The 23,557-nt window shown below is 42.4% G+C and overlaps 1 protein-coding gene across 5 annotated transcripts in view; it reads left to right on the plus strand.

Moving 5' to 3' along the window:
• Nucleotides 1-23,557, plus strand: part of DPP6 (dipeptidyl peptidase like 6) — a 574,879-nt gene that overhangs the window by 544,743 nt on the left and 6,579 nt on the right. For all 5 annotated transcript variants that reach the window (XM_063181571.1, XM_063181626.1, XM_063181427.1 and 2 more), the window contains exons 17-21: nt 13,459-13,506; nt 16,592-16,690; nt 19,039-19,108; nt 21,878-22,072; nt 23,459-23,513. In XM_063181571.1, the coding sequence (XP_063037641.1) occupies nt 13,459-13,506; nt 16,592-16,690; nt 19,039-19,108; nt 21,878-22,072; nt 23,459-23,513 (467 nt within the window). The remainder of the gene's footprint in view (nt 1-13,458; nt 13,507-16,591; nt 16,691-19,038; nt 19,109-21,877; nt 22,073-23,458; nt 23,514-23,557) is intronic.

Consider the following 23,557-nt stretch of genomic DNA (forward strand, 5'->3'; position numbering starts at 1 on the left):
CAATGATTCACAAAGCACAAGTGCATAAAGCAGTGTTTTAAACCTCTCTGCATTGCCCATGTGTTGCCTTAAATATCACATAGAAATGTTGCATGTCACAGTCTCATCAATAACATCCCTGGAAGCAGGTTGTAATTAGCAGTTGTTATGCTCAGGTAAACATCAGTGCAAGCCATAATGGAAGTACACATTGGCTCTTCCCTCAGTGTACTGGGCTATTTATGAACTGTAAAACAGCTCCATATTTAGGCAAATTTATCTGCAAAAAGCAGGTGGATTGCTTCTTTGTTCCCCTTTCTGTTACAAAATAATCATGTTTTTTGGACAGTACTGTTGGAGTCTCTAAATCTTGACTTGGATGTGGATCCCTATGATACATACACTTGCAAACAGGTGTTTTTTACAACAGTTGCTTTAATTTGTTGACCCACATCCAAACATGGAGAATTCAAGGACACATTTGCTAACAGTGCTCTGAGAAGTCCTAACCAGCTGCCAAATGCTGGACAGGAGACATGGATTTGGGGTTTTTTTTCTGCTGTCACAAGCTCCTTTAAAGAACTCAAGCAGGTCTTGTAATTCCAGCTGAAAATGAAGTCCATTACTGACTGCCATGCTCAGGTGTGCAGTGACAACAAGGGGCACAGAGGCTCCGAGACAGATAAATTTCCAGAATGGTTTTGAAAGCTTCAGTGAATCCTCAGTCTATTCACTGCAGAGAAACCTTCCTAGCACAGCAACCCAGCCATCAGTATGCAGGAGAGCACTCCAGTGACAGGACCAGCATGAAAAAGTGATTAAATGGCCCTGGAGTGAGGGGCCAACAAGGCATGGCTGGAGACGTTCGCGCTGTGCCTCGTCTCAACAGCACCCCAAAAACGAGCCTGTGATTACACCACGGGCCTCATTAAGTGCAGGGCCAGTCCTCCCAGGTGCTGCAGCATCAGAGGAGCCCTCTGTGTCCCTCTGTGTGCTGCAGGACAGGGCTGCAGCAAGCCCAGCCTCCTGTGCCCCCATTGCAGCACTCAGTGCCTTTAGAGACAGGCAGGGATCTCAAACCCGATTGGGGTGTGAGTTGCAGCAGCACTAAAAGCAGATATGGAAAATGTAACAACCCATTTTGGTAAAAAATGTTATTATGTGTTTTCACAGTACTGGGAGTGTATCAGGATCTGGGAATCCAGTGCAGATAATTGCAAGGGGAATTATCTTCCTGTGGCTTTTTTTCACTTGGAGGGTGCTCAGACATGCATGTGTGTGCTAGCTGCTTCTGGTGGGTGATATGGAGCTACTGAGCTTCTTAGAAGAAGAATTCTTAGAAGAATTTGCTTCTCAAATGCTACTGGGCTAATATTTCATTAGGAGATTTTTCTGTCCATAATGCCCAATTTAAAATAATCTAAACTCTTTTCCTAGAGAGACAAAGAAGCTGAAGGTCCCATTTAACCTCCCCAGGTAACAAGTCCATGGTGACTTCGAGCATCTCTGGCAGATAACCAGGGAAAGCTTGTGGTTGTGGATACAAATATCTCACTCCTGGGCCTGAAAACAATATTAAGTGCATGGAGAGGAAATACCTTCACTTAATCCCTACATAAATTTAGTTAGGTAGAAAGCCTGCTGCTTGGCAAGATTTCTGGATTTGTGTCAACTTAAAATGTCATAAAACTGCCCATCATGGTAAAGGCAAAGCATCTTAGAAAGGCTCACTTCCTACTGGAATTCAAGCAGATGCTTTCCAAGTGCAGCTGGTCCTGCTAAGAGGGCCAGATCTTGGCAGGTGACCTTTGGCAAATATCATGATAAATTAGGTTGTTGAGATCTAGAGAGACTTAATTGGATGCTGAAATAACTATTAGCACTGAAAATGGGTTTTATTAACCAAGTCAAGAGCCTATGGATATAAAAGTGCAGAAGGCACACCTAGGTTTAAACAAATGTGAAAAGCTGATACCTGGATTTCATTGCTGGGATATGCACCAGCTGGAGGCTGCAGCTCCATGTAGACATGCCAGTAGCTCTGAAGACCTCAGGCAAGGTTGAGATCCTGCTTTAAATATTTTTTTTTACTGCTGAAACCATAAGCAATAACTGCCAGGTGGTGACTGGGAAGAGGAAACCCAGGGGAAGGTTGTTTCTGCTGCTGTCCCAACAGGTTCTGCCTCCCTGGGCACCACCTCACCCTCCTGAGAAATGCAATAACCCCCTGTTAAGCTCCTTATTGTATTTTTCCTCAGTACATCTCAGAGGAACACAGCACTGCCTGTCCACAAGGACTGGAAGGCAAAGTCAGGGCAGATCCATTCTCTGGCTTTTTCACCAACCTGCTGCCTGTGCCACAAACAGACTCACTCTGAGCTGGGCCCAGGAACTGAACTAAATTAAAATTAAATGGATTTTTATTTTTTTTCTGCTGGGATCAGAAGTTCCAGAAGCTGTTCTGCTGCTTTACTGGACGATTTTACAAACATTTCTGATCTTGCAAGGGAGTGGGACATGCTGGCATGGGACCAAAGTGCTGAGGTGGGGATGAGAATGGACAATTCCAAATTCAATGCCTTAGGGAACCTCAGTGAGGATTTCATCATCATAGAAACATGGAATACCCTGAGTTGGAAGGGTCCCACAAGGATCACCAAAGTCAACCCCAGTCCCTGCACAGGACCATCCCAAGCATCATTTGGAAATTTTTTATGGGCCACCTGATATCTACAGCCTATTACTGCTGCACTCCAGAGTAGAATGATATCTATATTCTATATCATTCAAAAATAAAATCTGGTTTTCATCAGTCCACCCAGATGTAATTTTTTTTAAAATCCCACCACTATAGTATTTTTCAGTATAAATTTTTGCTACTTGGTTATTGATGTGCAGGTCTTGAGAGTTGGTGTTTTCTGAACAGCCTGAGCTATCCTTGGCTGGGTTCTGGGTATCCAGCAAGGGGCAGAAAGCCAATATTTGTCAGTGTGTGCTCTGGGGGTCTGAACACAGGTAGTGCTCTGTGACAGTGTTCACAGGGGTCTTAGGGTGAGGGAAGAGTTGAGGATCTGACTCCATGTTTCAGAAGGCTTGATTTATTATTTTATTATATATATTACATTAAAACTATACTAAAAGAATAGAGGAAAAGATTTCATCAGAAGGATAGCTAAGAATAGAATAGCAAAGAATGATAACAAAAGCTTGTGTCTTGGACAGAGAGTCGAAGCCAGCTCACTGTAATTGGCCATTAATTACAAACATTCAACATGGGCCAATCACAGATCCACCTGTTGTATTTCACAGCAGCAGATAATCATTTTCTACATTTTTTTCCTGAGGCCTCTCAGCTTCTCAGGAGGAAAAATCCTAAAGAAAGGGTTTTCCATAAAAGATGTCTACGACAGTGCTCACTGTGTGCTCTGGGGGTCTGTCTAGGTAGAGCCGGGCACCCAAGATACCCAATATCTATCTTGGGCTAGAACCCAAGTGGTTCTATCTTTATGTGACCACAAAAGCCAGGTATCCTGGCTTGGGTTCTACCCCAAAACACCCGAAATACCTGTCTAAAAACCCCAGAACCACAGAGGCAATGTTCACACCCAGCTGAATGTCCTGCAATGCGCTCAGGGCCTGAGGAACGGGCTCTGCCCCAGCCATGTGCCTGCAGGTTGCCACCCAGCGGGATGCTAAACGGGCACAGCAGCGTGCTGGGGCCTGGCGGGCATTCCCAGGGCTTGCTCACATCCCAGGACACTGGGGGAGTGTTATCTGCTGTGACCAGAGTGGTTTCCCACACAAGGAAGATTGCCACCACCCCGGGTTGTTGTGTACGCGGTGGCAGGCCGCTGTAATTAGCGCTCCCAGGCACACTGTGACCTTCTGGAACTTTTCCTGAGGCTTATGAAGCCTAAATTAGTTTCTGCTGTTTGAAAGCATGCACAGGCTTAATCTCTGGGCCCTATTTATATTATAATTACTATATAATTCACATTTGCATTCACTTGACTCCTTTTCTTACTTAACAGCCGAGGTTGGCTCTGGCTCCTCGAGCCCTTTGTGTGAGGTTCATGGGTCACAGATCCTGTGGGTGAAAGCAGGGTGGGGTATGCTCATTCTCACTCCCCCACATACTGTACAACTGCACAACAGCAGGCTGGCATGAAAAACCCCCTTTTGGCACAGAAGGTACCACCAGAGGTTTTTCTGCCGGAAAAGAGAGGATGGTATTGTTGGTTTGGGAGTTGGGTGAGAACTTCTTTTCTAACTCTTGTTAACAATACAGTTATGAATACAGTTTGAGACTAATTAAAGTGATGGCTTCAGTTATTTTTATAGTCTGAGATAAATTAATATGGTGACTTTTGTGGATATTCCAGAACATTTTTTCTTCCTTTAAGCAGATCTCTCATTTATGTTATAAATGATTACACTCTAGTCTTATACATCTTTAATGTGTTGTAGACTCCCCATAAACACTCAGTAACATTAAAACAGGTGAAAAAGAACCCAAACTAATATGCATGAATATTTAACAAGAAAATGGAAGGAAAATGTCTGTGATTTTCAGTGCTTCAAAAAATAATGTGGAATTAAAGAGAAACTCCTCTCCTCTTTGAAATGGCCCTCTCCTGCAAAGAACTCTGTGTTCTTTGCTTTTAAATATTTTCACCCTGTTTTCATTTTGGTTCTTGCTTGTAAATATGAGCTGCCTGGCATTGCCCAGAGGAAGGTGATCTATCATCTGCTCCTAGCCAGGGCTCTTGTCACTTGGTCATTCTGTACATATAAAATTTTATCTGAGCTCCACTGGCAGGAGATAAATGACCGTGACAACAGGCTTCCTCTGATGCTCCAAATAATGAAGCCTCACAAATCAGGCAGAAGCCTCCTGCATGTCAAGACCAGGGTGCATGTGCGTTATTTCCAGCTATATGAGCAACCTTGGATGAACTCATTATTCTGCACTGGGTAGTACAGATGTTACCATCCCACATGATTTAATGCTTCCTCTGAGGAAAACTGCTTCTTTCACCTTGGTTGCCAGCTGGACCAGCTGTAAGGTTTATTGCTGGCTTTTGTTTGCTGTTTGCATGGTAGTTGCTAAGCCCTTTATTAATGCAGTCAGTGCATTAAGGGTGTATTAAAACCTGGGAACTCATGAGAGGAAAACAGCTTAATAACTAGACAATGTGAAGCAATGGTATTGATGGGTTGTTGGTGGTGTTTTTTAAGTTAATATCCAGCACCAGTTGTTACTTAATTAGCTAGGAAGCCATTATTTTGTTGCAAGAGAATTTTACTTATGGAAAAGAATAAATTAAGATTATCTAAATCAATTTATACTAGGTTTTTAATGAAATAAACAGAAAATATTAAATGGGGTTTTATTCAGTCTGTTAATGAAGTGTAAATGGCACTGAGACAGAATATTTTATTTCATGCTGCAATTATAACGAATTATCTTTTTTTCCCTGAATATCATAGAATCATGGGATGGTTTGGATTGGAAGGGACCAGCATGTGCTAATCCAATAAGAAACCTAGTCTTTAAAAATAGGGACAAGTGTAAACTTTTGGTTTCATCTCTTTCCAGACTTTGCAGGAAGCCTGGATTAAAACTGACTTGAAAGAGGTTAAATGAGGTATTCAAATAGAACAGAAACTGGAAAAAAGAGTGAGTTGAGCATGGAGATTTTTCTGTTCAGATTTCATAGCTTGGACCAGCACACTACAACAAAATAGCCTGGGATTTTGGAAAGTCAAGTACCCCCATGTAGACTGGAGTTTTTCCCTCCTCCCTCTGGTACTTGCAGCTCCAGCGGGGCACTGTCAGGCTCATGAACTCTGCAAAAAAATTCTCCTAATCTATCTCCTTTTCACAGCTGATCTTGTCACTACAGTGACACCTGCTCCACGCCCTGGAATTTGTATGTTTGCCATGTTCCTCTTTGGATCTATCCACATGCATTATTGCATTATGCTTCTGAAAACCTTATCCAAAGCCTCATGGAAAAGAGGAAGTGCTCAGGAAGCACTCAGTGTGACACCTCATTGGCTGATATTAATTAAGAAGGAGAAGAGGGAGATTAGTGAAAGAGTTGTGAGCGAAGGTTAAGTGCCAGCAAAAGGAAGTGGATTATGATGAAGAGGGGTAAGAGGCAAATTGCAGATCAGCAGCAGGGCTCATTAGGAGCTGCTGTGGGAAATGACCTTACCCAGATTGCTCCCTGGCAGCCTGGGAACCCAAAGCTGGTTGAAGCTGGTGGAATTTTAGAGAAAAAGCTGATAAGCATCATCAGAAGGCAGAGATAAATACTAGCGAGGCTGGATGTCTTGCAGGGCTGGATTGGGAGAAATTAATAATAGAAAGAGAAAAATTTAGACAAATGGTGACTCAGGGTAAGAATTTTTCATGTATGTTTGAAGCTCAAAAGTTACAAATGCCTCAGCACAGAAGATGGTGCCTGGGCACACAAGGCTGCCCACTGGATGTCTGCAAACTGCCTGCCTGCTGTGGAGTCATGGAAAAGGTGAATGCTCTTTTAGGATGGATCAGGCAAGGAATTTTCCACAGAATGAGCAAGTAGCAGTTTCACTATAAAAACCAATTAGGACATCCTCAACAGCAGGGATGACCTGCAGTTCTGGTCATTTCTGTTCAGGAAGGAGGAACTGAATGTAAAACACCTTTGCATCAAAGACTAAGATGAAAAGCAACTTTGTCCTACAAAAGGGAGTTAAAATAGTCTAGTTTATCTGACAGGAGGAGAGCTTTTGGGGACACATGACTGCTCTGACTAAAATGGAAATACTCATGATTAGTAGAAAACAGATTATTGAAACAACCCCAAAAAGATGTAAACAGGAGTGACAGCCACTACAGCTTCAAGTTGGAAGCAGCTTCTCCCAGAAAAGCAAGACATCAACAAACCCAATTATATTTAGAGGGTTTTTGTCAATATTTTGTAACACAAAATTTCCTGAAGCAGCAAGGGAGGATCTTCTCAGACCCAGAGGCTCTGTGTCCTTCAGTGTCCATAGGGCAGAGAGCGGGATGGGCTGCTCAGCGCCAGCCCAGCTTCCCAAAGCTGTTCGCAGGCACCTCTCAAAATCCCATGGAATGGACCTGACCATGTTTATTCATTCCAGCAACCTTCTGAAGAACCCATCAGCCTTGTTCTGTGTAGTGGAATTAAGACCAAATGTCTTGTTCATTTTCCCTCTAGTCACTGCTAACCGATGCTGCTTCAGAGCCCCCAGATTTATTTCTGCTCCACACAAAGTAAGCATGAAATTTATTACCAGTATCACACAGGGCAGAGACAAGCAGCACCATCAGAGTGGTTGCCCGAGAACAAGCCAGGATTGATTATTTTACAAGACAAGCTACATTTGAGGAAGTAAAGATTTGATTAAAAAATTAAATGCCTTGGGGAGAGTGAATAGCAGCATAAATCTGTTTGATGTTTATGTCAGCAAGGTTGCCAAAGCAAACAGCACAAACATCTGTCCACAGCATCAGCTGGAAAATGCTGCAAATTGGGGAAATCTTTTAATTGTGAGCAGTGGTTCATGGAACTCCCCATGTCTTTATTTATTAGGCTGATAACATCACCCCCAACACATGAACTTTATGCAGCACATATAAATAATTCATGGATTAGCAAATAAAGAGATCTGGAATCTGTACACAGAGATGGCTGTTGCCAATTATCTCACTTGTGCAGAGCCAGACCCTTTCAGCTCCCATCCCTTGCAGCTGCTCTTTTAAATCATTCATCAGTGCTTAAGAGATATGCTGGTGGCACTGGCAGAGACTATTTGAATTTTCATTGTTTACACACTGTGAATTTAGCTTCTGGTCTGAATTATCTGCAACATTGAAGCCTTTGAGAATATAGATGAGAAGAATAAGACAATTCCTCTTTTTATCCTTTTTAAACACTTCTATAATTTTGATTAACTTTTCTTCAATTTTACTTCATATTCTTTTCATAATCACTACTTTCATTTTAAAGTTATATTAACTGATATAATTCCCTATGCTGTTTAGATCATCAGGAATACTCTGGAATATAGAAAGTATTACAAAACAAGTGTTTGGTAAATATTTTCTTCAAGGTTGTAAAATGATTTTCCATTTTTAATTTAGAAATCTAACCTTACCTTATATCTAGAGTTGCTTCTTTCCATTCATATTTAAGCAAAACCCTCTTCGAAATAATAATAAAAGATGCTTAAAAATTGATGAAAAACCATGGCCAGTGTTTTTTCTTATCAAATTACTGAGGCACTGAGTTTCTGTGCCCATTCAGGTCATGATGGGTTGCCCTTCCTGGATGATAAATTCGCCTGTTGTCATTACAGCAATATAGCTCAATTTACTTCTTGCATGGATAATTACAGTAATGGTTTTAAAGTCAAAGGCCTTATGATAAACCCAGACTTTCAGCTGTATTAATTGAAAATCTAATTGATGTAGCTAGAGTCTTGTGCAGCATTATTAACCATGCAGCTATCTGTGATGTACAGAGTGTGATGGACACAGAGGTTCTGTCAATAGTTTTGCTCCTTTCTCTTAAGCTGTAAATAAAGAAACATCATTCAAATTTCTGTCAGGGTGCTGGAGCTGGCTGGTACAATGCTGGAGGCAGGAGAGGGGAGTGCAGCCTGCAATGGCATTCAAGCACAGCCCATGCCACTCACACAGGATGCAGAGAGGGACAGCAGGAGCCTGTGTGGTGCCACCTCTAAAAATTTTGGTGGAGGTGTCAGGGAACATCAGTGCCAGGCCCCACACCTTGGGGAGTGTCACAGCCCTGCTTGGAGCCACCCCTCTGGGGCAAGAAATCCAACAGCATGCTCTTCACCATGGCATGCAGAAAGTGCCCTGCCCATGATTTTGGGGACAGTCATGGGGTTACAAGGTGTGAGCTGGATCTCTCTTGCCCTTGCAAATCAGGGCAAAGCAGCTCAGTGTCGGGATCTTTAGCTTGTCACAGTGACACCGAGAAGGGTGAGAAAGTCTCTTTTCCCAGCCTGGTGCTCAAAGAAGGAGTCAGAGCTCTTCAGTTCTCAGTCTCAAGGTTGTTTATTGTTCCTTATCCGTAAAATATTTTCTCCTGTCCAGCTGAGGTCTGTTCAGCAGGACAGTTCCAGGCACTCTGCCTGCCCCGGGGCAGTCTTTATACTAAAAACTACGTGTACAACGTTTACAATTACTTTTCAATACCTATCACCTATATTAGACAGTGAGCTTCTACTCTAAACCAATCTGTGAGTGCCAACATCACCCAGAAGATGGAGGCCAAGAAGAAGAAGGAGAAAGGCTGGACACGCCCAGTTCCCTCCATCTTCTACACCATCTTCTACTTTTCCACCCCATGATAACTTCACTATAATTCTACCTAAACTGTTGGGCTTGCAGAGCTTCAAAGTTGGTAATTTGCTCCACAGGTCATAATCAAGCCCACAGGTGTTTTGGGCTCTGTGCCAGGGTCTCTGAGACCCCTGGCAGGGCTCCTGGCTGTCCTGGACAGCCACAGGGATGTGCTGGGTCCTGACAGCTCAGTATCTCTTTACTTTTTAAAGTGGAGGGAGAACTTTGTGTTTTATGCTTCAAGGAGCACCAGTGAGTTTCACCCTTCAAGGATCCCAGCACTCCCATGCTCTCAGGGCCCCTGTGAGCAAGAGGCAGAGCAGCCACAAGGTTCCTGAGGAGGGCAGGTGGACACAGGGGGATGGATCATCAGTGCAGATCACAGAGCAGAAGCAGCAGAATGTGCTGGGGCTCAGGAGTCCCCATCAAAGCCCCTCTGGATGGCTCTGGAGGAAGGAGACAGAGCAGGGGATGTCCTCACCCTGCTTCTGTCAGCTCCCAGCAGCTCATTGAACAAATTGGGTTTCCCTCTCAGATCCACACATGACAGTGGATGGCATTTAGCAGATGGCATGTGTAATGGGACTGTCACACCAACACAGGTTTAAAAATAAAGCTGGGGAGGCAGTTAATGAATATACAATTCTCCTTTCAAGGAATTCTTTCTGTCCCTGTCAGGCATTAGGCACTCAACTTGTGAGTGCTGAAAGACTTCTGATGTGTATGCATTAAAAGACGCAGTTTAGCATGTAACTCGGTTGTTTTACTTTAAAAACCTCAATTGAAATAAGCAATTTATGTCATTCCTAAAAAAAATTGACTTTTTCTTCTTGATGACTTTCAGCCCACTCACGAGTGAAGTGCATTCTCTAGCTGGAGTGTTATCACTGAGAATATTTAATATTAAGACTAATCCTTTTCACAGAGATGATTCTACTCTGTAGTTTTCTGTCTTTATTATTTTAGCTTGCTTTTTAAAAAACAAAAATCAGGCAATTTAAAAATCTACTTTTCCAAAAACACTTGTTAATTTTTAATTACTTTTTTAAATTTCATATTATCTCAAACTGAATATCTTTATATAGGACTTTGCTTAAGAACATTGATTTGGGGAGATGGCACAGTAACAGTAGCAGTAGTTAGTAGAGAGACTAACACAATATATAATACATCTAACTTACTAAACTACACACTAGAATTCCTCTTTATTTAATAGTTTCTCACATCTTTGTCAGTGCCAACAACAACAAAAAAATGAAAAATATAATAGAAAATAAAAGGATTATATGCATTGTATTTCTTTCTTTATCCCTTTCTTTTTGTTGGCATTTTGGTGTTAATTAAAGGATTGCTCTAGCTCCAACTGAAGCCATTTGAGAGGATTCCTTTTATTTTCAGTGATGATTTTATCATGCCCATGTTTATTAGGTTTCACTGCTTTTCCAGCAGTCTGGCTTCTGGGATTACAGGGAAAAAGCAGGGCAGATTTATAAATAAATATGGTAAGCATATCAATGTATATCAGTAGAAGAAAGGTAAATTCAGCTAAATCCTGGTGAGCAAACCTGTTTTCCTTAGTGCATTACAATTCACCTTCCTGCATTCTAAAAGATGGTGCTAACAAAAGAGTTGGATTGTCACAGGAGAAGATTATTGATTCCAAGGAAATGAAATCAGGTGGCAACTGATATTAGTTGCAATATTAGTTTAATTATAAGTAAAATAATTTTCTGCCTTTTCTCTGTATAGGTAAAGTCTTGATTAAACACTGCCTGCAATGGGATGCGGCAGCACAGGGAAAACCACTGACACAATTACAGCACCTTAAAGCTTTTCTTTCTCTCAAGAACTTATTTCATGCGCCAAAGCAGTGTGAATGGCTCACAGGAACCTGCTTTTGTTGCCATTTGTGTGCACACTCCCATTTACAGCATTTCAGAGGAATGCTCCCAGCCAGCCCTACACAAATTGCCATTGCACAAGTGGTGATCCCACAGGATTTGGGATTTTTAGGTTGAACAGCTTCAGAAGGCAACTTAAAAGTGTTGAAATCTCAGGGAAAATCATCTCTTAAAGCTGTCTTACTTTCAAAGCCTAAAGAACGTTGGGTTTTTTGATATTCAGTGTTCAGCTTTGGGTCCCTCACAACAAGAAAGACATGGAGGTGCTGGAACCTGTCCAGGGAAGGGCAATAGAGGTGGGGAAGGATCTGGAGCACAAGGAGGAGGAGCAACTGAGGGAGCTGGGGGTGTTTAGGAGAACAAACTCAGGGAGATCTTATCACTCTCTACAACCTCCCTAAAGGAGGGTGCAGCCAGGTGGGGTTGATCTCTCCTCCAAGGAATAGTGATAGTGAAGAGGAACTGGCCTCAAGTTTCACCAGGGCAGGTTTGGACTGGATATTAGAAAAAATTGCTTCTCCAAAAGGTTTCCCAAGCATTGGAATAGGCCAGGGAAGTGGTGGAGCCACCACTCCTGGAGGTATTTAAAAGACAAGTACATGTGGCACTGAGGGACGTGGTTTAGTGGGCTTGGCAGTGCTGGGTTAATGGTTGGACTCAATCATCTTAGAGGTGTTTTGCAACCTAGGGGATTCCATGGGTCTCTGGTTCTGGGATCTTCCCACAAGCGCAGCATGGGAACCTCCTGGCCCTGCTGCTGGGATCTCTGCTGGGCACACAGCTGAGATCCCCCAGCTGCTCACGCCTGCTGCTGTTGTACCACGTTACACTGTGGGGAAAGGGAAGGAAAGTGAGATCTCCACTGTCTCTGAGGCGAAGAATTCACCATTTCATCATGATAGTGGAGCCCTGGAAAAAGTTAAAGATAGAATCTAAAATGTTAAGCTTTGTGTTTTCCCAGATCAACTGCACCTGCGTAAGCAGTATGATAAATGATATAATTGTTAGATGTGATGATTGTTTAGTAGTTAAATATAATTAATATATAATCATAAGATGAGTAATGAGAAACTATGTTGGGAATTCAGAGGGGGGATATGCTTAGCTGAAATCTATGCATACAATAGAACAATATAAGTTTAATAATTAACTTGAAAGTTATATAAAAATAGAGTATAAAAACATGATCATCTTGGATGTATGGTCGGAACCAGATTTGGGTAATACCCTGATTCCCAGAGCTCTTAAATAAAAAGCAGTGCATATAATCGCTCCGTGATTATGTGTTTTTGAACGCTAACAATCACTGCAGGGCCACTTTCTCCATCCTGAGCAGTACTGTCAGGGCCAAGGAAAAATCTACAAACAGGCATGGGAGCAACATGTGAGTGTTTGTCCTGGGTCAGCTCACCTCGGCCCAGTGTCCTGTCTCCAAGAGCAGTCACCAGATGACAACTGAAAAATAAAGAGAAGCTGACAGCCATAATATGAGTTTGATCTCATGTACCATCCCTTTTTCCTATCAATCACTCACCTGATGGTTTTCTGAACAAGAAGATGAGCTCAGATCACTGTGCTAAGGACTAAAGCACCCTGCAGCATCTTGTGGTTAAAATTGTGGCATCCTGAGTGCTGCAGCATCCTGTGGCAGGGAATTGTGTGGTTCACTCATGTACACTGCATAGTAATGATAATCCTCTTTGTACAACACTGACTGGTTTCAATACCCAAATATTGCATTTTAAGACAGAATATGTGGCCCTTTTTAGTGTGAGAGCCAAGCTGGTGTTTAATTCATTAAGAGAAAGTAATATGCAAAACAGCAATATTTATCCATAGCATACAAAATGTAAATGCTTTGTGCTGTGATGTTTGGGTGTCATTAGAATAATTTTAAAGGCAAGTGATTTAATTGTGTTTGTGCTAATTATAATGTTTACAAATTAGGGAAAGATGCATTTAGTGGTCTGTTGGGAAAGAGCTTTGAAACCTCACATGTCTTTGAGTCTACAGTACTGTCATCTAGTCATAAACTCTTTCTAACACCAGTGTGATTTGCTTTTTAGATTACTCTTGCATGAAAAGCAAGTCCCAAGAGCCTTCAGCTCCATGGAATTCAAACCCAGGTTCACGTGTGTCTGTGTGTGTGTTTTGACAGAAATTTAACCAAGTTCTTTTCTCTTCCTTTCCAAGGTCCCCGTGTCCCGATGGTGACTGTTCACAACACAACAGATGCACAGAGTAAGGATGGGCTTGAGCTTTGCAACTCTTCAGAGAAAAGCAGCCAGGCAGGACAGTGAGATGTGGCTGCTCTTTGCTAAACTTACACTCCTGGGGACTCCAGACTCTGCCTAAATGCAAGTTTTCTGCAAGGCAGAGGGATGTGCAGAGCTGTTGTACTGCCATCACAACAGCTGCTGTTTGGGGTGAAAAAACTGGTTGGCGCATGTTTGTTATCCTCTGTCTCAAAAAAATGCATAATTCAAATTTCTCTTTTTGTTAGTCTTCCTCTAATTTTGTTTTGCGTCTCATATATAAGAAATAAGATAAGATAAATATGAGAAATATTTAGCCTAATCTGTGGTTTTAATAAAATTACTCTGATATGAATTATCAGAGATAATGCAGGGGAGGGAGCCCCACAAGTGGTGCCTCTGCCTGGTTCCCAGATCTGTCCATGGAGATTGTAGCACTTATTGTTTGGTAAAGCTTTGTCATGCTAATGATTTGCATCTACATCAGTGCAAAGCTGGAATTATTCCAAAAACAGGTTTCATCCCATGAAATATTTGGCACCCTTTATAGCCATTAGCAGACTGACTATGCAGAGTCCAAAAATCCGTGGAGATTCTGGGGTCCCACTGTGACAGAGTGTGGCACTGAGTCTCATGTGAAACCAAGATTTATCTGCTCCCATCATTTTGCTAGGAAATATCATATTTCATTTTAACAAAGAATTAGCCCTAACTGCAGTGAGGGACTTCAGGCACTGATATGATCCAAGTATTAAGCAACACCTTTATTCTATTTCTATCTGCTTTATACACAGTCAATACCAGTTTGTCAAGTATAAGTTTTACTTATCTGGATTTACAGCCACTCACTGGTCTTGTCTAAAAAGAAAAAAAAAAGAGACTGAGGAAATCAAGAAATTTGGTTTATATACTAAAGATTTACTGTGAAATGCTGACCTGTTTCATTTCCCACTGGAGGCAGTGAGTGTCACAGGAAAGGCTTTTGGCACCAGGGAGTGTCGGGTCCTTCTTCATCCCAGCAGAGCCTGAGTTTGGCAGTGCCCTCCCCAGGGATAACCCCAGAGCAGCCCAGCTGATTTTCACAAGGCCCTTCAGACAGGAGAGTTTCTTCACCCTGACCTGCAGCTCCAAAGTCACTTTCTTTCTCCCCCACTTTAAATAAAACACCTGAATTTTACCGTAGACATGGAGGTGTCTGAGTGGCTATACCAGCATGGGATAGGGCTCTCATGAGTGGTTTCATACCCTCCTGTACAGTTTTGTAAAATACTTTTATGTGAATAAAATGACAGACAATATAAAACAGAAACAGTAAATGAAGGGCTTTAGAAACTAAACCAAAACACACCAGGACTAGTTTTGCTTTGACAGATGCATATGAGTAGTATCTATTACACAGAGAACTCAGTCTACTCATGTGCAGAACACATCCTCCACTGAAATTCATGATTTTCTGCATAAAATTACCATTTCCCCTGGTTCTTTTCTTTTTTCCCCCTCATTCTTTTGCTTTTGAATAAAGGGCAGCTGACAGTTGCATGTTACTGAATTTACTTATTTAATATGAGCCCATTACTCTATAAAAGGGACTCTGCCTCTGTATTCTGCAATAATCTGATAATAGTGAGTTGCACTGAATATTAGAGAATGCTTACATTTAATTAAGCAATGACCATTTGTACTCCACAGACTCAAGCTCCCTGTGGTCCTAAAGCAAAAAGGAAAGTCCTTTAGGAGATATGCCAATCTTTTTTATTTCCTCCCCAGTCTTCCTGGCTTTCTGTGAATGCAATTATATGAACAAATAAAAGGGCTTGACTAAATTCCCCTACGTGGCAAGCCCCTTTCTGCTGATAAAGCTACTTGTGTATGCCATAATTAAATGAGAATCTTAATATTTAACTAAACGTAATAGGCTGTTGCTCTGCCACTTTTGTGGGGGCTGTGGCTTTGATAAAGGGCCAGGCTTTGCAGAAGCAGGGTGAATAGTCACTGAAGCAATAACTACTGCTGAGAGATCTCTGAAATATATTAACTGGGAAGGGCAAGGGTTTGTCTGCCTGGCCAGCAGAGATGGGCAGTGAAAACAGGATCAGGTACCTGAAGTGTTATTTGAGGAGCTGGGGTTACATCAGAGTGTCTCAAAAGGGAAGTTACAGTCAGTGACACACAAAACGTCATGTGAAATCTCACATCCTCCTTGGGTTCATTGGCAAGATAATGCCCTGGATCCCCCTGGTTCACACTCAGACTGGTACCAGGGGAATGAGCTCTCCCTAGACCAGGATTCCCTCACCCCTGCCTCCCTCCATGGGGTTCAGGATCTTTGCCCACACATGGAGACATTTCCCACCATGTAAGACACACAGCCTGAGGTGTCCCCTAAAGAGAGGCCCTTTCCCTGCCAGCTGGGAAGGACTTTTTCTGCTGCTGTAGGGAGCTGTTTTTTCTAGAAGAGGTTCAGCAGGTAAAGCACATGGCCAGGATGAGGGGATAAAAGTTAAATCCCAGGAAGGAGGAAGGAATCCTCTATTTGTGACCCAGGCAGTCCTTGGGTCAGACAGACAAGCAAAAGGAAAAAAATTTTGAAACACTCCAGAAGTCCAGACTGCTGCAAAACCTGACCTTGCAGGATTGTATGGGCTTTGTCCACTCTCCTGCCCCCATGGCTTTCCCTCCCATGGATTTTATCTTGCACAGCAGCACAACTTTGGCTGAAGCCCTCCATAGTCTCCTCCCCTTCCTATTTATTATCTTTAATTTGGACACAGCCTTGAGGACCTCTTCACTTGAGATCTATCTTGGCAATGCTGGGTGGTAGTGTCCCAGGTCACCTCTCCACCTCCTGCAAATCAGCTGAATGTCTCTGATTTCAGGACTACAGCTTTTTGCCAATGCAGAACTTGGGAGGGGTTTCAAAGATTTAAGTGAAATGGACTTCTGTGAGGACTAGAAGGAAATCCATTTGTAAGGAAACTTGTTTTGTATATATCGAGGCGACTATAAAATGCTAAAATGCATTTTCACAAACTGTGCCAAAATTTTTTGATTTTGTCTTGTTCTTCTTTCAGAAATTTTTGAGCTGGAGGTAAATGAAAATGTGCAGCTGGCTGTAAATGACAGGCAAATGCCTAAGGTAGAATACATGGAAATCAAGATAGATGATTACAGTAAGTAGCACCTTTCTTCTCACTTATTTTTCTCTTTCACTGCTGTAGCTGTGAAATGATACAGCCATCCTGACTAGATTGGCAGGAGGAAAAATGACTTTGACTCTCAATAAAGTCACACAGTTTGTAAAGCACTCTCCTGGAATGTGCTACATAAGGAGGTTATTACAGAGGCAGAATTTGATGAGAACTCAGCTGAAGAAAGGCAAAATGATAGGGTTGGGTTTTTTTTTACTCTTAAAACTTTCTCTGTGAAGAAAAAGCCACTCTGGGAAATGACACGTTGGGGTGCCCCATTGTTGGAAGCTTTTGCCCTGGGTGTGTGTGTGTCATTTGAAATGGGTTTGGAGTGGGATAACGTGTGTGCTTGCTGCCTACAGCTGTGGCTGCCTCCCAGCGCACAACCTGAGCTGCAGTGAATGAAGATGACTCTTGCATGACTGCCCTTTGGAGTCACTCAGGATTCTTTGAAAAAGCTATGATTTGGGGAGGTTAAAAAAAAAAAAAAAAAGAAAAAAAAAGAAAGAAAGAAAAAGAAAGAAAAGCTTTATGTGGAAAAAAAAAGGAGATTTCACCTGTAGTAAAGAAAGCAGAGACTAAGAGCAGTTTGCACCTGCAGCTGGTGTTATTTCTACCACTTGTATAATCATTCTTCACATACATATATATATATACATATATATATATACATATACACATACATATATATATATATATCCCAAAAAGGGAGAGAAAAGCCTGGTGGCAAACAGCCAAAATGCAAGCCTGTCTCTGGAGTTGTACCTGAAACAACCTAAAAAAAAACCCTCCTCTGGCTGTAGGCAGATACCTTCCCCATATGGGGAAAATCCACATACTCAGAGATGCACAATGACTCCCCAAATTCCCAGCCTGCATGTATGGTGGCGACTCTAGGACAAAACTCCAAAGACTCTGGGTTCAAAGTGTGGCCCATAATGTTTCCCATGCCAGAAGTGTATTTCTCAGGCCAGAGGATTGGAGTGAAAGCAGCAAGCTGTGCTGGTGGCAGGTTACTGATTGCAGCCATTTCCAGAAGTTATAAAATGTGAAACAAAGGCTGGGAGATGGCTGCCATTTGAAAAGGGCAACAATGGCCCTAAAATGTTCTGTTTGCCACATGGGCATAAGGAACATAAACCAGTGCATAAAATAACAGGAACAGACATGCAATTCCAAGTTTTATGGACAGGAAAGGATGGATAAAGAACCCACATTTCCCCCATGAGCCAGCTCACGTGAGACTGGCAGTTTATTAGGGATAACTCAGCTTGATACTAAATTTTTTTAATACAGGCCTCATTGCAATTCTTCTCATTTAACCAAAATTATACTTGTGTGTATATAAATATAATAAATACAAACTGGCCATTCTGCTGTGCCATCCCTGTGTTTCCAAAGCTTTGGGCTGAGCAGCCTGGGGAGCACTGCACGTAGCACTTTGGAATATTTAAAGTCAATCCATGGCCTTTTTGGCTGTCCCTGGACCATTGATCCAATTTGCAGCTATTAGCATTCAGATGGAATAACTAATTAGGCAGAGTGTCAGGCAACGATTGCAAAGCAAACCACTTAAACCATGCTGCTAATCTGTGTATTAATCTACTGAAAATGCTCCTAATACCGATTTAATTGCTGAGCCTTTGCTAATCTAGATTGTAGTTAACATTTCAAAAATGAATGTGCTGTTGTTGATGCAGAGAGTGTTTTTACGGAGGCAGTTTTGGCTACTGATACAAAGCCACAGAAATTACATTCAGTTAAAAGAAACTTCAGTGATCACACCCCTTCTTTACATTGGTTTTGTAACAGTATAACTTGGGCTTCAGTACTTTTGCCTCCTATTTATAACAAAATTTAACCCTTTGAAAGTTAGGATTCAAATACTTGTTTCTCCCTCTGTCCTCACACCATTATAGCAAAATAATTCTATTTCTCCCCCAGCCACCCTACTTAATTGGGTTTTAAATTACCATTTTCATTGCCAATTTTCCTCCCTCTCTGCTGCCCTGAAATATTGATTTCTGTCTGCATCACTCATCCAGATGCCAAAAAAGGAAAATTGTAGCTATTGACAGGTGTTAATTGAACGCTGTAAAAGTGATGCATGACTGAGCAGCTCTCACTGTACTCCCCATTTACATTTCTTGTCACCTCAGCTATCACAATGTGGGTCTTTTCTCTGGCAACATCGGTGTTTCTAAGGTGATATTCCATTTTGCTCCTACTTATCTGTGGCCAGAACAATCTTTTGGAATCATGTCAGCATTGCCATATCAAAGATACATTGTTAATTGTTCTTTTTTTTTTTTTTTTTTTTTTTTGCTTAGGATTGCCAATGCAGATCTTAAAGCCAGCAACCTTTGCAGACACCGCTCACTACCCCTTGCTTTTGGTTGTGTAAGTTCTCTCTTGTCCTTTCTGTTCACATTATCAGGGCAGCTTGGAAACCTTGGTCATGATCAGAAACCTTCAATAGATGTTTTGTACAAGAAATGCCAGAGTCCAGCACACTGGTTCCTACCCCATCTCACTTCAGAGCTGGGAGAGGCCAGATGTACATCCCTTCTTTCCCAGGTTTGAACCAAGGTTTTCAGCTCCCTGTTGAAATCCTGCAGAGCAAATTTGGGATTTTGTGAAGGCGTTTCATGCACACTTCAATCACTTGTGGGGCAGAAATGGGAGGAGGAGGAATACAAGATGTATTTTGGTTTCCTGTCCCAGTGCTTAGGGCACCCACCTTGCGATTAATAGGTAATTTTAGAGTGGAATTCAGTCAGCCTTACTAGAGCTTAAATTTAAGTGCCCTCATGCAGAAATCATTCTCCTTTAAGTGCTGGTGTTTGCTGAAGTGACAGTAAAGAGAGAGCTGGAAACCTTTGAATATCTCCACAAAGTTAGCATTTATATTAAATAGGAAGGTTTTCCTCCTGGCAGGCAGAGCAGATGGGTATTTCTTTATGCAACATTTAGAAACAATAATGCACATTACTGAGTGGGGCTTTTTTGGCAATTTGGAAAGAAACTGCAGGAGGGAATTCACTGACCTTGGAAGAACCTGTTTGGCCCTGGCTGCATCCCAGTGCATCCCTTGCTGCCTGCCAGGGAACAGCCCATGAGAGAAAAGCCTCATGCAGGAGGGATGAATGCCTGGTGAACGCCTGTGCCACCCTGCACAGCCCTCCATGAAGGACAAAGGCACTGCAGGGAGCGTGTCATTACATCGTGGACCTACTGCAGAGAAAACCTGCTTCATTTCCAAAGTGCTCCAGGAAGATTGGCTCTCATCAGGCACCCAGCACTTGATTAGGCTGCCCCTGGAGCTGGGTGGGCCAGGGTCTCGCTTGGATAAATGTAAATGACTGGAGACACATGTGCATTGAAGTCCTGCAGAGAAGTGCCTGATGTCTCTGAGAACCACAAAAATGGCAAAAAAAAAAAAAAAAAAAAAAAAAGCAGATAAAAATGCCAGTGGCTCTACAGTAATCCCAGCCTAAAATTATCATCATCCCTTATTTTTTCTGAGCAGGCTGGCTGAAGCAGGGTCTGTATTTTTCAAGATGGTTCTCCTGTACAGGATCAGACCCTAAGCAGAAGGGTCAAGAGGAGGTCTTACCCACTCCTTTCCCCTTCTCAATTTGAGCCAAACTGGGCAATATTAAGTTGTTTTTTATAACTTTAGAAGAGTCCTTTCCCTCTGTAGTTGTGTGAAGCAGTGATGACAGAACCACTTCAGCAGAAATTTATAAAGAACTTTAGGGAATGTAGAAAACAAATATACATTAGAGCAGGCATAAAAAAGGGAAAACTCAACTGACACCTGATTACTCACAGGAGGAATCCTGACCAGTTAGAGATGTGCTTGCTGGTATGGTTCAAACCTCAGCTTGGGGGCTGCTGTGCACAGAGGGAGGCAGAAACCAACCCACAGCTTCCACCCAGCCTCAAAAAACCACCCTACACAATCATCCTCCTGCACACCATTGTGAGACACAGCCGCTCACTTTGAAAATATAAAAAGGTTTATTAAACCTCAACAAAAATACAACAAAGAACTACATAAGGAAAAAGCTGCAGTGGTGGGAACTGCCCTCATGGATACCACGTGGCCAGTTCATCTTCAAGACAGATGCTCAGTCTTTTATACACCCGGGGGCTGCATCAGCCAGCCCCGACCCTTCCCAAGGTCTGTCAGTCAGCTCTTTGCCATTTTTTGGTGGAGACTGCTTTCTTGTAACTGGATTGGAGGTCAGGTGTTGCCATGCCTCACCCCCTAAGCACCAAGGTTTTCCATTCCCAGCTGCCCCATGCAAGGGACACCTGTGCAGCTTCTTTGTACCTGTCCTGGACAGCCCAGGCTGTTTGATGGCAGCAATACAGGGGGGAAAGGGAACTGTGGGGAGAAGAGAGGACATCTAAACTACAATAACATAACTATGTTACAAATGCTGTTCAATTGGTGTTAAATTAGGGCTGAGTTGAGAATTGTTGTTTTGGGGTGGGTTGATGAATATTTGCTGTGGGTCCTGGGGAGGGACATCTAAGGTTTGGTGGGAGCGATGGTCAAAGGGGGCAGGGGGTGATTGGACTTGACCAATCATTCAACGCCCTGAGGAAATGATTGGTCCAGAATGAATATCAATAAGGACCATGAGAACGCCAGAAACTGACCAATCAACACATGGATCCAAAACCCACCAATCCTGGACCTGAGAGGGGTTATAAAATGAGGGTTTCCGTTGAGTTTGGGGTTCTTCTCCTTCTGAGGCACTTAAATTTTGGGGGAGAATCCAGTATGTTTTGTTATCTTTGGGTTGTTGCATGGGAGTTTGAGCTTATCTCAAACTCTCCATTCTCTGTAGTTGGTTTTAATAAACAAGAGCCTTTTTCTTCTCAAAGTCTTGAGAAGAATTGTTTAATTTTAAAACAAGTATACATCACTAAAATTTTCTTAATAGTTACAAAAGAGTTATCTATTAATTGCAAGAGCCAATCCTCTCCTTATCCATCTACAACACCATCCTTGCAGAGACTGGAGTCCCCTTCCAGAAACCTGTGTTCCCTTACTTTGCCCAATGGGGCTGTGTGCGCCCATCCCACAGCAATCCCCCAGCCCTGGGGAGGGTGTTGGGTGCTGTTACCCTTCCTTGACGCCCGTTTCTGTTCCAGGGACGGCACGCCTGGCAGCCAGATCGTCACGGAGAGGTTTGAGGTGACGTGGGAGAGCGTCATGGTCAGCTCGCACAGCGCCATCGTGCTCAAGTTTGACGGGCGCGGCAGCGGCTTCCAGGGCGCCAAGCTGCTGCACGAGGTCAAGAGGAGGCTGGGCCTTCTGGAGGAGAAGGATCAGCTGGAGGCTGTCAGGTGAATGGCGCTGTTATTGAAGGAATTTGTTCATTGGGATAATTGTTACCGTTATCTTTTCTGGAAAAATCTCCTTGCCCCGGATTCTTCTCCTGGGAAGCCTCAGAGAAAAAGGAGAACAATATTATCTCATTTGCTTCTCCTGTGTTTTGCTGCTTTGGAATGTGGTTTAGACATTGCTTAACAACAATGTTTCATTTTGGTTTCATGTGAATTGTTTTTACTTAATAACCAATCACCATCCAGCTGTGTCAGTGCTCTGGAGAGAGTCACGAGTTTTTCATTATTATCTTTTAGCCTTCTGTATGAATCCCTTCTCTGTTCTTCAGTATAGTTTTAGTATAGTATTCTTTAATATAATGTAGTAACATAAAATAATAAATTAGCCTTCTAAGAACATGGAGTCAGATTCTCAATTCCTCCTCCATTCGGGGAACCCTGAAAATACCACAGACAATTAATCCAAGACTCATTAGCCCTGACTGCTTTAATCGTGTGTAGGGTAGAGCAAGGAGATGGGAGGGAGGGAAAATGTTGTGCAATCACAACTGCATGTGAGAGGCAGCTCATGTCAACCAGAGCAGAGGGAGAAAACAAGCCTTAAACAGAGCTAAATTAGAGCACACTTATCTGTATCACATGTTCAAAGCCTATTTATTTTTAGCTCTGTACAGTCACACAGCTACAAACAAGCAAGCTTGAATATCTGTTCCTACATTAATCTTTTGCTTGCCTGGTAGTTGGAAAAAAATCCGTCTTTAAATCCTTAAACTTTTTAAACAGAATAACCAGGGCAAAACCCTAAATGTCAAGTCCTGTCATATTGTCAGATTTATTCTGCACATAATCACGTTAAAACCACTATCAGAGTATTGCAATAGCTGTGCAATGGCTTATTATGGCTTCCAGAGGTAGTGCAGGTTATTTGTTGCCATTGCTTGGTCAAATCCAACACATGAGGTTACAAGATTAAATCAGAGAGATCCATGTGAAAGCAGCTTGGCATGATTTAGATTGTCTGTGTCAAGGGGAAAGGGCTTTAAACTGAAAAGGCGTAAGTTTAGATTAGATATTGGAAAGAAATTCTTAAGTGAGAGGATGTGAGAACTAGCACAGGTTGCCCAGAAAAGCTGTGGGTGCCCCATCCCTGGAAGTGCCCAAGGCCAGGTTGGATGGGGCTTGGAGTGATCTGGGATAGTGGAAGGTGTCCCTGCCCATGGCAGAGAAGTTAGAACTGGATGATCTTTAAGGTCCCTTTCAACTCAAACCATTCTATGAATTTTTTCTGGGGCTAGTTTAATTTAAATCTGATTAAAATTACTCTAAGTTTTGCTCTTAAAGAGAAAAATATTTTTAACCCATTGTTTTTCCTCTCTCATGTTCTAGGACAATGCTGGAGGAGCATTTCATTGACAAAACGAGAGTCGGTGTGTTTGGGAAGGTAATGCTGTGACATTGCTCCTCTGTGCTGTCCCAGCTGCCTGA

Source organism: Melospiza melodia, chromosome 1 (genome assembly GCF_035770615.1).
Source record: "Melospiza melodia melodia isolate bMelMel2 chromosome 1, bMelMel2.pri, whole genome shotgun sequence".
NCBI lineage: Eukaryota > Metazoa > Chordata > Aves > Passeriformes > Passerellidae > Melospiza > Melospiza melodia.